This window comes from Erpetoichthys calabaricus (genome assembly GCF_900747795.2).
Source record: "Erpetoichthys calabaricus chromosome 1 unlocalized genomic scaffold, fErpCal1.3 SUPER_1_unloc_1, whole genome shotgun sequence".
Taxonomy (NCBI): domain Eukaryota; kingdom Metazoa; phylum Chordata; class Cladistia; order Polypteriformes; family Polypteridae; genus Erpetoichthys; species Erpetoichthys calabaricus.
Window position 1 is genome coordinate 735,866 of NW_026261574.1, and position 14,301 is coordinate 750,166.

The following is a 14,301-nucleotide window of genomic DNA, read 5'->3' on the forward strand; positions in this document are numbered from 1 at the left end:
TTAATCTTAAATATCCTCTCATTTTCTAATATTCAATTTAACAATCTGGTTAAAAACTCCACTGCCATCTGTCCTAAACACCTCCATGCTTCCACAGGTATGTCATCTAGACCAATGCCTTTTCTATTCTTCATCCTCTTCATAGCTATATAATGTAATAAACCTATTTTGCTGCATTTCATCTTAAAAATGATATTGTCATCATATGTAAATACGCGCTTTATAAAGTGGCTCAGGTTGTGCAATATTATAACTGTATCGCAAGTTTACAGTGAGGTAATTGTACTTATAAGTACAAAAGATCTACAAGGAGCATTTGAACTGATTCAGTGCGTTTAGAGCTCTTGGGATGAAACTCTGAACCATGAGGTCAGTACAGGAAAGGCTCTGAAGCGTTTTGCCGTATGAGAGTAGTTCAAATAGACAGCATGGCTGAGGCAGCATGTGCTTGATGCTGTATCCCGTTAATTCTCTTTCTGATCAGCTGCTGTAGAGCTGTGATTCCACACTCCGATACAGTGGGATGAATACTTGAGAGTAACAACGCTAAAGCTACTATGGTATTTGGAATAGTTTGGCCATTCTGTGAACCATTATATTGTTACAGGTTAATTACAATCAGATGCCTTAAATTAATTAACAATATGTGGTTAATTTCAGTGTATTTGATATAGCCATGTCAGGTATGTGGATCTAAAAATGAAAGGGAAACACTGGAACAAAAGCACTACATTGATGCTGGGGGCTGCTAGTTTGCAAAACCAAGCAGGGAACTTGCGTACACCAAGGATTTAGCTGCCCTGAAAATGTGCGTGGCTTTACACCAAGTTCAGTTTTTATACATCATGATGTGAGCATGAAAACGGGAGTATGCAACATTTTTGTGCGTACACACCGTTTATACATGAGGCCCCAGGCGTCCAATGACCTTCTTCCAGCAGCACCTCCTAGTGTGGTGGAAGTGCTGCTAAACGGGACCCAGTAAACATCCAGGCACCTCCTGGTGGTGGCAATGGGCCCCAGTAAGGTTGAGCATCCATGCTCCAAAACCGTGGCCCCATTGCAAGCCAAGGTGGCTGCCCTCTATCGGTCTGGGAGAGACAGTATTCAGACTAAGCCCTCTCCCCCTGTCTCTCTGTGCTGGAGGCATCACTGCTGGGATTGGGCCCAGGCAGTCTGTCGCATCACAGATTGTCATTAATGTTCAGATCGAGAAACTGAGAGAGCCATGACAAAACATTAAGCTTGGGCCATTGTGAATTCTGGGGTGCAGTTCTGATCATTATCCTTTTGTAGAAGCCATACTTTTTCATTTTTAACTTTTATAGATGGTGTGATGTTTGTTTCAGAATTTTCTAATATTTAATTGAATCCATTCCTCCCTCTACCAGTAAACAGTTCCTGGTGCTCCTGGCTTCAACACAAGCCTGAAACATGATTGATCTTCTCCCATCCTTAACAGTCAGAGATGTTTTCTTGTCATGGAATTCTGTGCCCTTTTTCTTCAAACACACCTTTGCACATTGTGGCCAACAAGTTCTATTTTGACTTCATCAGTTCACAGGACGTGTTTCCAAAAGGCATCGGGCTTGTTTAGATGTTCATCTGCAAACTTTGAATTTTGTGGTGAGGACACAGGAAATTTTTCTTCTGATGGCTCTTTCCTGAAGGTTATATGTGTGGTGGTGTCGCTGCACAGTAGAACAGTGCATCACCACTCCAGAGTCGGACTACAAAAGACCACCAGGAAGCTTTAAGACACAGGGGTTTAGATTTGCCATTCTAACAATGCTGTGTGCAGTTGTCTTGGAAAGTTGTCTTGGTCTTCCAGACCTCAACTTGATTTCCACCATTGCTGTTAACTGCCATCTCTTCATAACGTTACCAACTGAGGAGGTGGCTAATCGAAAACTCTTTGACATCTTCTATAGTCTTTTCCTGCTTTGTGACTATAAATTATTTTATTTCTCAGAGTGTTAGACAGCTGCTTAGAGGAGCCCATGGCTGCTAATTGCTGGGACAAGGTTTGAGGCGTCTGAGAATTTATACAGCTTTGAATTCTGCATTGCCTGGCCATTCATAATGATGATTGTAAACAAACCAAAGCCCTAAGGAGCTAATTAGGGTCTGACGTCTTGGAGAAAAAAAAGACATCTGAGACCTCCAATCTCTTGGGGTGCACAAACATTTCTGGGGGTGCTCCTCCTTTTTTCACTCTACAAATCAAAAATAAGACACAAATCCAGTTTAAAATGCAGAAAAGAATGTTTTATCTTTAACTTTATGGCTTTTGGAGATCAATTAATCTGATATTGACTTAACTATTCACAGTAACAGTTATTTTCATCAGGGGGGTCCCCACACATTTGCATGTCACTGTATATGAAATGTCATGAAAGTGTTCATCTTGGTACTGCTACGTCTGAAAAGAAGCATCCTCTCGCCATTGTATATCGTGCATACATGTTATAGGACTTAAAAGATGGAATCCTAAACTTCCTACTATAGAAAATGGTGGTGTATCTAAAATGATAAATTGCAATTATTTTTGAGGGATACTCTGATTTTTTTTGTCCTGTCCTGATCATATGTCTGGTTCTTTTCAAACAGTGCCATTATTGACAGCTAAGACACATTTGTTTCCTTAGCGGTTTTCCTGCTTTCACTGCATTGTTGAAAGTCGATGTGCTCAGCTGTGTGTTGTACCTAAACGTTTCTCATCAAATTAGTTGCGGGAAATGTCTTTGCTTTAAATACACCACAACTAACAAATAACTTTTTCATTTTAAACTTTATATATAAAATTCATATCACATTTCAGATACTTTAAGATATTTCCACACAGCAGTTATTTTCTTCACCACTTTCCACTCTGTGCACTCTGTCAGTTGTACGCGTGTCCTCAGCTTAACATATTCCATGTCATGAAATTGGTAGATCAGTCAACCAACTACAAGCAGATTTCACAATAAACAGCAAAATCTGGGCAATTTTAATTCAAGGCCAATTAATTTGTGTAACACTACTGTTTAATTCAGTTGTATTTCATCTTTATAGCGCTCTTCATTGAGTGCAGGCTTGGACTGCTTGATGTTTGCAGCCATAACAGAGATAATAATTCCATACATGAACACACACGTTGGATCAAATAGACAGTAAAACCTAGCAATTTTTAGCTTACTCAACATAAATAAGTCCTGATAGTAGATACCCTTTAACATTATAATAGTGAGTATAAATGTCACCAGCGTGTCACAAAGGTTACCAGTCCTGGTGTCACCTGCCACTCCTCTGTAGAGCTGAAACACCAACAGCTGAGCTCTTCTTCGGTTTTCTCATCTTCTATTTTTTTCCCCCGATGTCACTGCAGTTCTGTAGGCCTGTGCACTGAGGCGTCACTCATCCATTGCTCTCTTTTGCTTTGGTGAATGAAAGAAGACATTTTGTTGTTTGTTTTGGTGTCAAGTGGTTTTAGTTCAAGTGTGGATAAATGTCAGGACACATTCTAATTATTGAAGGTGCACTTTTCATGCTTGGCGTGGCATTCTGTTTTATATAGTACCCTCCATAATGGCGGATGCAATGAAACATTCTTCTTGCATTTACTCCTTTAATCCACCGTTTAAAATTACAAATTAAATAATTCAGATGTAATTAAAGTACAAATTACTGATTTGCATTTAAGGGGATTTGCAAACATTTCAGTCACACCTTGTAGAAATGACAGCACTTTTTCTGAATCATCCTCCCCTTTCATGGTACCATAATGGTACCATAGTCCTAAGTTACCTCCGCTTACTCTTACCTACAGACTGCCTTTGGTCTCTGTAGTTGCCATTGATCAACATGAGGGCAAGAGCTGTGCCAATGAAAGTCAAAGAAGCTGGAAAATAATAATGAAATCATTAGAGACATCAGGAAACCTTAAAATTACCCAATTCAACTGTCTGGGATGTCTATAAGAAAAAACATACTGGTGAGCTCAGTAATCAGAAAGGGACTTGTAGGCCAAGTAAGACCACCAATGCTGAAGACAGAAGATGTTGCTGCAGATTTCATTTTGATCAGGACTTGCACCACCTGATGGTAACGATATTGCATGTATCTCTCTACCGTCTTAAGTATACCATCCCATACAGATGGCATTACGTGGCTCAGGGTGACTGAGAGATTCCTCACCAGTCAGGCAGTTCACACTGAAAAGCTGCCATCGCCAAATCACCCACAGCTGTTAAGACCTGTAAGAGAACTGGGATTGTGTGATTTCTGCATGATGGTCTCTGTAATGAAGGCTGCAGTTCAGCACACACTTCAAAGAGGATGACAGTAGGGAGTCTAAATCAGCTAAGTCATCATCATGATCCAAAATGTCATTGTGATACATCAAAACTCACTTCTTGTGTAGCCTGTCAAACATCAGAATGTGAAATGTGTATTGAAATGAGATTTTCTTTTCAGTTCTTTGTTTTTCCACCTGGAGTTGCTAAAATACCAATACAAGTAAAGTCTGCATGGGACTTACAAATGCTCAAAACTTGAGGGAACGTTTAGCCAATTTAAATGGCAAGTTCTAGTTTTATAAATCCTAACTTTTGCATAAGAAACAGCTTTCATATATGTGGCCGAGCATAAGGAAGTTTTATACATGTGGCCCTACTGAGCAGTTGTAATAAAGGACATAAAATTAACAAATTAAGTGTGTTTTCCAAGTACAACAAAAGTTTTATAATTGCTTATGCTGATCAAAGGTTGTTCCTAATTTCAGCCATCATGTATTTAATGTGAGTTAATGTTGATAATAAGGCAGCAAATTGAAAATAAGTGCTTTTTTTTTTTTTCCTTTTTGTTTTAAATTTTACACAGGAAAGAAAAATCACTGCAGTGTGGAATGTGGCAGAGAATTCTCTAACAGGAGTGCTCTTCAGAGACACATGAGAGTTCACACCGGAGAGAAGACATATTGCTGTAATGAATGTGGCAAACAGTTTTCACAAATGAGCAGTCTTCAGAACCACACGAGAGTTCACACCGGAGAGAAGCCATATTGCTGTAATGAATGTGGCAAACAGTTTTCACAAATGAGCAATCTTCAGATACACACGAGAGTTCACACCAGAGAGAAGCCATATTGCTGTAATGAATGTGGCAAACAGTTTTCACAAATGAGCAATCTTCAGAGACACACGAGAGTTCACACCAGAGAGAAGCCATATTGCTGTAATGAATGTGGCAAACAGTTTTCACAAATGAGCAATCTTCAGAGACACACGAGAGTTCACACCAGAGAGAAGCCATATTGCTGTAATGAATGTGGCAAACAGTTTTCACAAATGAGCCATCTTCAGAAACACACAAGAGTTCACACCAGAGAGAAGCCATATTGCTGTAATGAATGTGGCAAACAGTTTTCACAAATGAGCCATCTTCAGATACACACAAGAGTTCACACCGGAGAGAAGCCATATTGCTGTAATGAATGTGGCAAACAGTTTTCACAAATGAGCTCTATGAAGGACCACACTAGAGTTCACACCCGAGAGAAGCCATATTGCTGTAATGAATGTGGCAAACAGTTTTCATATATGAGCAATCTTCAGAAACACACAAGAGTTCACACCAGAGAGAAGCCATATTGCTGTAATGAATGTGGCAAACAGTTTTCACAGATGGAGCATCTTCAGAGTCACACAAGAGTTCACAAAAGAATAAAAACAGTAGCAATTCAAAAATCATTCCAGAAAAACAAGAACCCTTCAGGACTCAAGAGTGAGGTTCAGTCGTGTCCTGAAAACTAAGCAAACTAAACTATTGTTGAGAAATGAATCTCAAAGATAGATAGACAGATACTTTATTAATCCCAATGGGAAATTCACATAATTCTTTGCATTTATATAGCGCTTTTCTCACTACTCAAAGCGCTCTGCAATTGCAGGTTAAGGGCCTTGCTCAAGGGCCCAACAGAGCAGAGTCCCTTTTGGCATTTTACAGGATTCGAACCGGCAACCTTCTGATTGCCAGTGTAGATCCCTAGCCTCAGAGCCACCACTCCGCCGTTTAAAAAGAGAGGCCATATTGCTGTTTGGAACGTGGCAAACAAATCTGTGAGAGCAGTACACTTCAGAGACGCACCAGAATTCACACCGGAGAGAAGTACAACTGAACTGTCCTGACTTAAGAGTGAGGTTCACTCCTGCCTGGACAGTAAGCACATGTAACTGACTCAAATCCATCCTACTTAGTGTTGTGTCAAAAACAAATCAACATGGAGTAGAAATAGAAGTTTATATCCTTTTTCCTTTTCCAGAAACAAAATAAAGAACAGGGCGTCATACAAATGGCTTCTCACCAAAGCCCCTACATCCTCCACCATGTGCCTAGCTCTGTTTTCATAACGTACGTATTACATATAGAACTATCCATTCATCTATCCATTTTCCAACCCGCTGAATCCAAACACAGGGTCACGCGGGTCTGCTGGAGCCAATCCCAGCCAACACAGGGCACAAGGCAGGAACCAATCCTGGGCAGGGTGCCAACCCACCACAGCATATAGAACTGTTTACAATATATTATACACATTTCATCAGGAAAAAAAAAACACTTTACAATATACATAGCCTCGCACAATAAATAATAGTTCAGCTTTATAATATTATACATTTTGCTATTTTAATATAACAAAAAATTAAAAAACTTACCTTGACAAAATCAAAAAAAAAAAAAGAACAGGGTTTCATACAAACAGCTTCTTGCCAATGCTTATTAAATAATAAATCAAATCAATTACTAATAATTATAAACACAAAATATTAATACAAAATCAACAAAATAAAATGTAAAATAAAAATTTAAATCCAAAATATACACATGATCATGCTGTACACCACGCCAAATTATGTTTTAACACTGTGGCAGTGCACTAAAAGAAGAAATTCTTTTTTTTTAATTTTATTTTGTTTTTGTTTGTTTGCTTTTGATAATAAATCATACAAAACTGTATATAAGAACTCAGTGGGGAGGGGGCACATAACTTATTTAACACTCGAGAATTACCAAATAATATACATGTCAAATAAATAGAATAAAATTAGAAAAGGCTTGGAGAGAGCAGACTTACCTGTACAGCATCCACCATCGCCTCAGGGTGCCTGCCGTCTGTGGGGAGTCACATTAATTAGCATCCGTACTCCAAAATATGACGCTAAGTTTACACAAACAATTGCTTTTTGGAAAATTCATACCTAAAAGATACAAAAAAATTATAAAGACAGAATACACTTTGCTACACATATTGCAGTACTGGATGTGGCCAACAATTCTCACAAATCGGAATCTTCTGAGCCACAAAGAATTCAGACTGGGTGCCACCTCCAGAAGTGCGCTTCGTTGGAGAAGATCTACACTGGGGGCTATCAACCCTTTGTCATGGCATACCACCCCAAAAAATATAAATGTTCTGAAATACCCGAATTTTATTTTGGTGTTAAATTGTTAATTACTGAACTGTTGTTATGTTAAACTAAAGGTGGAATTTCTTTTTTCATCCAGAAAATGTTCTTTCAGAGAGCTTTTATAAGGTACTAGCAGGAGTACCCGCCGTTGCCCAGGAATCTATAACCGTTGAATTTCCCAAATGAAAGAAACAGAACATAGAAATAGAACAAACAGTTTTCTGATTCACATTTTATTTTAAGTTCCTCCACTTTGGATTGTATCTGTTGTGGCGTTTGAAACGCCCTTGAAATAGACTTTTCTCTGGCATCTGAACTGGACCGTGAAATTGTACGTCTTTTTTTTTTTGGTGACATGGGTATTTTCGCATAAAGCAGGAAAATTATAATGTATTACGTACGGAATATGCACCACAGAGAGATGAATTTACCTTATTTACACTACGTTGGAAAGCAAACAAATCATAGACATATATAGATAGACGGCGCATTCACTGTGTTGCCCAGTCGACACGATACGTCAGAGCATCCGCCATATTGCGAGTGGCAAAAGTGCCATTTAAACTAATACAGGTAGACGTGGAAACCGGGTTTTCTGATGAAAAAAACAATAACGTTTAAAACAGTATCGTTTACATACAACAGATTTTGGCGAATCGTTTAAATGTAATTATTTATATCCATTTATACATTAATAATGGCAATTATTAAATAATATTACTAATTTTTTATTATTATTAAATAATTCCTCCCATATAAGTAACATTTCTCGGACTGCCTTCTTCCATCTCTGAAACATTTCTAGACTTCGTCCTGTTCTTACACAACACAGTACTGAAGTATCAGTTAATGCCCGAGTCACCTCACGTATAGATTACTGTAATGCTATTCTATCTGGCATCCCACAAAAACGTATCCATTGCTTACAACTTCTTCAAAATTCTGCTGCCAGGATAATAACCTGCTGTTCTAAATCCACTGAACATATTACACCTCTTCTCTCTCAACTTCACTGGCTCCCTGTTAACTACAGAATACAATACTAAATACTGCTCTGAACATTTAAAGCTCTCCACAACCTCACTGATCTCCTACAGACTGACACTCCTCTCGCTCACTCAGATCCTCATCTGCAGCTCGACTTTCTGTACCACACATCAGACTCAGTGCTATGGGAGCTCGAGCGTCTCTCATTGTGCTCCTCTTCCCTCTCATATTCGTCAGCTCGATTCAATAACACATTTTAAAACTGCCCTCAAAACTTATCTTTTTAAACTGGCATACCAATTGTGAATTTTGCACTGTTACTGCCAGTTATCTTTGTTTGTTTGATAATTATTGATGTTTATAATTCTCTTGTTTTAATTTTACTAATGTTGTTTAATTTTATTGTAAGGTGACCTTGAGTGCTAAGATTATAAAATGGGATTTTCTAATGGCGCAGTATAACCAAAACAATTGTTTAGCCTCACCTATGAAATGTAATCTCTGTGATCTGGTTTGGAGCGTACAGCGGTTTGTACAATCCCAAGCAGCACATGCGTGAGGCATCTTTATCCATTACTTCACTCCACAGCGGTGCCACTCGCAATGTGGTGGTGACGTTGACGTATGATGGTGCTGGTCATGAGGCGTTTAGTAATTCTATGTCTATGGTCGGCCTTCTCATCCTTGGACACTTCCGCCATCTCTTGTCAATTTAAAGAAACACAGGTAAAGAGCGACGCACAGAGACCAAAGCTGCCGCTAGATGGCGCCGCAGTGAACTTCTGTTGCAACATGTGGCCATCTTAAGTTCAGAGACGTGTGCCGAACGTTGTGTTGGTGAAAAGGTGCCCTGCGGTTCACCACGAACATTTTTCCCAACCAAACATACCCTATGACCTTCTCCTGGTCACAAAGGAGCCCCATGCCCAGTTTGGTGGCGATCAGACGCCTGGTGGAGATTTGTATGGGGGACAAACAAGCGTACATACACACATACATGGACTCTGCTTTATATATTAGACTAGCAATGTTAATGTGCTGAACTGGAGGAGATTAGGATTTTGTAAGTAATGAGCAATGTAATGAATTTAATTTAAGTAACGTTTCCCAGCACTGGTCGCTTGTGAACGTTTGTTTTTGTATCTGGGATATCATCACTTCAACAATTGGTGGAAATAAACTGAAGTCTGCTTAAGCAACTGGTTAAATAAATAGGCAGAAATGCAATAATGTTTAATTTTTCATCTTCCTATCATTTTAAAGACAGAATTATTGACATAACCAATCAAAGTTCCAACTAATTTGCATTGTTGTGTGGCTCAAAAGTATTAATTAATTAATCCTACTTTGAGCCGTTCACTATTTAGTGTTGTACTGTTTGTTCATTTGTTTGTTACACAAAACTGTTCAATAAAGAAACCAAAATAATTTAATATACATAGGCAACTGATTATTAAAACTGTTTTGTATTAGAAAGTAATCCCTGAGTTATTTCCACTTTAAAGAAAAATATTAATTTGCTTGAAGGAAATATGACAAATTGCAATTAATACAAAGTGACTTTCGATTACAAATTTAAAATGAGAGATTAATTGCAATTGAATTTTTAATCAGTTGTCCTCATGCAAACACATAATTTAGAACCATTACAAATGATGATAATCATAATAATTGTGTACAATATCCAGCGCCATTTCTTGCTCTATGAAGTCTCCACAGAAGCAGAGGGCCATCGAAGCCACTAAGGGCCCCCAAGCTGCAAGTTCAGCCTCAGTATATTTGTGGAGTATGAACATCACCTGTCTGTGTGTAGCCAGCTCAGCCCCGTCATGTGTTTCATGAAGCACTTACAGTATGCTTGTCAAACAGTGCGTGCGTCAAACTGCTGTGTGTCTGTGGCACCAAATCCTAATCCCTGATAAGAAGGATGAGGCAGACCAGAATTATGGTAGAAAGATCTCAATTAACTGCTGAACGTTGCAAAGGTAGGAATTGCTGCAATGGATTTTGTAGAGCTAAATGTCTAGTTGCAGACAAATATTTACAGTATGCGTGGTTTCTGAAACAGAGCAAATACAATAACATAAAATAACAAAATAAAGGCTCAGAGAACGCTAATACAGTTCATGCCCAAAAAGGTCAGTAGATGGCAGCAGAAATTAACAGAGCGCTATGACGTGCAGTCGTTGGCAAAGGGCACTAAATAAAACTTACTAAATACGTTAGCGCTGTACAGACTGAGACAAATCACTACTTAAACAACTATTACCAAGTCTGTTTTCTTGAAGCTCTTGTATATTAATAAAGAAGCAACATTTCTGAATGTACTTATACAGTTTTGAAGTCAAGTCAAGTCAACTTTATTTATAAAGCACTTTACATACAACAGCCGCTGACCAAAGTGCTGAACATAGGCTAAAATAAATTTTAAACAAAAACAAAATAATAAATAAGTAAAATAAAATACAATAAATGAAACTAATTAAAACATAGTCAACACAACTAAACAGAGTTAAAACAGAGTAAAATCAACTGCTCACACAGGATCAAACGCCAAACCAAAATGGTAAGTCTTAAGAGCAGACTTAAGAATGGGCAGTGAGGAGGCCTGTCTAATGAGGATCGGCAGTGAATTCCAGAGCCTTGGAGCCACAACGGTAAAAGCCCTATCCCCCTGAGCTTTCACTGAGTCCTCGGCACATCCAGAAGCAGCTGACCAGCTGATCTGAGTGAGCGGGAAGGAGAGTGCATATGCAGCAGCTCAGCGAGGTTTAAGGACTTCAAAACAAATAAAAGAATCTTAAAATGAACTCTAAACTGAACAGGCAGCCAGTGCAGTGAGGATAGTACAGGTGTAATGTGCTCATTCTTTCACGTGCCAGTTAAAAGGCGTGCAGCAGCATTTTGCACCAGCTGGAGCCGAGACAGGGTGGACTGGCTAACACCAACATACAACGAATTAAAGGTTGAAGGTAAAACTGAACACACTTTGACATAAAGGGTTGTCTGAACATGTTAGTAAAACAACGTTACGAGCTTTATCATTATTTGCAAAAAACTATTTCTAATAAAATAAACAGCAAAGCATAACTTTCATCAATTAGACGCACACAAAGTCAACAAACAATTGAATAAATGTGGTTACGTGCAGACTCCTGGAAGTACAGCGTTTTCCGCGTATCAGATACAGAAATAACGTGCGCATTGGCAGAGAAGGTTTGGCTTGTGTTTGTGGGGTAATCAATTCAAAATCAATGATTATCAGCTGACTGTCTTGTCGCGCTATGAGTGACGTCTACCGACATGTTTGATAGGAAAGCTCGCTGACACCGCATATCATGAGTAGCTTATTGGATCGGCAGAGCTTGAATTGCCTAGTGATGGGCAGAGTGAAGCCTCACGAAGCATAGAAACATCTGAATCATTTGTGTCAAAGCATTTGACACTCACCTCTCTAGTGACACCTCCTGGCCATTCGCATTAACGTTACACAACTCAAACACAAACTCATGATCAAGTTCAATGACGTCTGTTCAACTCTAATGCTTTTAGTTTTTCGCTGCTACAGACTGGCGACAAAGAGAGGGGTTCGTCAGCGGCTTCCAGTGTCTGAAGTGTAAATAGATTTATATTTAGTTTAATGTGTATAACAAAACAAATCATATGAGTAACGATTTCAACTGTTATTTTGGTGGATGATTGCAGGTTTAGGGGTTTAATTAATTAAATATTAAATTAATCAGATGGAATGTGTTCTTACTTTGGGGTGGGGGCTACATGGTAAATGTGTTAGTGACTGGGATTGCGCCTCTGTAACTAGAAGATTGATTAGGAATGATACAGACTGGACAACTATCATATTTGTTAAAGGAAATGTTTTATTTTTGTACTGTGCTGCGATTAAGACAACTTTTTACATATAAATTCATCGTTCTATGATATAAGTTCATTGTCAGGCACCTGGAGCACATCCGGCACAAGATAAAAGAGGCCGCCTCACTCCATTCAGGGAGCAGGAGTCGGGTGGAAGAAGGCAACACTCGGGAGTGAGGAGGAAAGGCGGCTCAGGGAGGACTGTTGAGAGGCCCTGAAGTGAAGGGTGTTTGGTGCTGGAGCACTGTGTGTGTGCGGGACTATTTGGACACTTATATTGTACATACTGTAAGTAAACCGTGTGTGGTGGACTTAAGAGTGGTGTCTGTCTGTCTGTTGTCAGGCTGGCTTTCACAATATATATAATCCTGTGACAAGACTATTTTGAAGAGATTTTTTTTTTTTTACAAATCAGCTACAGATCTGGGAATCACTGAATAGTAAAAACAATTAATGAGAGTGTCTTGCGCATATACTGGTGTAATGACCACGTCGACTTTAGTGAAGCGTTTCTTAGCCTCTCTGATATGATCGACATGGCGTAGAGTAGATTCTGGATTGTTATAATACGTGCTACCTTACACAAAATATGCTCATCAGTTTGTTACAGATTCTACGTGGACAGGATTCCACACCAAGGAACGAGGTGCTCCATGTGAATCGTTCATAATCTCTCCTAAACGTATTTGTTAAGTTACAGACAAGTACTAAGTAGTTGTTATTTAAAAAGTCTGTTTTTTCAACTGGGCAGTGACCATACACAAGCCCAACTAGGATTTGAACTCGCGTAAGCACATCTTATACATACAGCAAGAACAGCTGCTTTTTCTTCTCCTTCTTCTTCTTTTGTCTGCTCCCGTTAGCGGTTGTCACAGCGGATCGTCTTCTTCCATATCTTTCTATCCTCTGCATCTTGTTCTGTTACCCCCATCACCTGCATGTCCTCTCTCACCACATCCACAAACCTTCTCTTAGTCCTTCCTCTTTTCCTCTTCCCTGGCAGCTCTATCCTTAGCACCCTTCTCCCAGTATACTCAGCATCTCTCCTCTGCACATGTCCAAACAAACACAATCTCGCCTCTCTGACTTTGTCTCCCAACTGTCCCACTTGAGCTGACCCTCTAATGTCCTCATTCCTAATCCTGTCCACCCTCGTCACACCCATTGCAACAGCTGCTTTTTCTCTTTGAGCCAAAGAAGGTCCATCGGTGAGTCGGTGACCAAATTGGCTGCTGATTGCAGTTGATATTGCTGCAGACCGGATTAAAATGGGCGTGAATATCATTTTCAACTTCAGCCAATCATATATTAAATTTGCGAACTTCAGGCACTGATCAGCCAATCGCAAATTTAAACGTCTCGGCCAATCACCTTTTTATTTATCAAATCCCCAATCGGTGTTATTTGTCATTCATGTTGCACTTTAGCCAGTTGCCTTATGGATGTGTAAAAAGAAAGGTGGGAGTCATTTCTAAAGGTGGACGTGTAAGATAAAGTGACTGTAAGAGACGGAGTGTATATTCATAAAATACATCTGTGACGATAGTCTACTAGTGCCAGTATCTTACACTATAGCACTTTGTCGAGTGCATTATTAAGACTGCAGTGTATTTTTACCAACGTTATTTTATGATTAGCAGTTCTGAAAAAATAATGATAATAAAAGTTTGGATACGAGATATTCATTGTTACTAAACAATGTCTGAAGAAAATTTTAATGAACATAACAATACAAATTTGTGTCCGCCTAATTTTAATGGATTGACGTACACTTAAGTGTGGGCTCTACTTGATTGAGTCAGTCAGATTAAAACAAATGTTTGACTGTTGTTGTTTACTCGAATGTCCAAATGAAATAGTCGCCAACATTTAACAAGTCACCTTAAAGACGGGCTATAAACGTATTACAGTTTTAAACGTTGAATAAACTGTCAGAGTTAAATCTTTACTTCTATAATACACAACCCTAAAATGTGTTGTATTACTTTCA

General features: G+C 39.0%; 1 protein-coding gene across 1 annotated transcript in view; it reads left to right on the plus strand.

The window, feature by feature from the left end:
* Positions 1–6,535, plus strand: part of LOC127526325 (zinc finger protein 239-like) — a 350,159-nt gene extending 343,624 nt beyond the window's left edge. Inside the window, exon 2 of the mRNA XM_051921615.1 lies at positions 4,502–6,535. Coding sequence (XP_051777575.1) covers positions 4,932–5,795 — 864 coding nt within the window. The 5' untranslated portion in view covers positions 4,502–4,931 and the 3' untranslated portion in view covers positions 5,796–6,535. The remainder of the gene's footprint in view (positions 1–4,501) is intronic.
* The last annotated feature ends 7,766 nt before the right edge of the window (positions 6,536–14,301 follow it).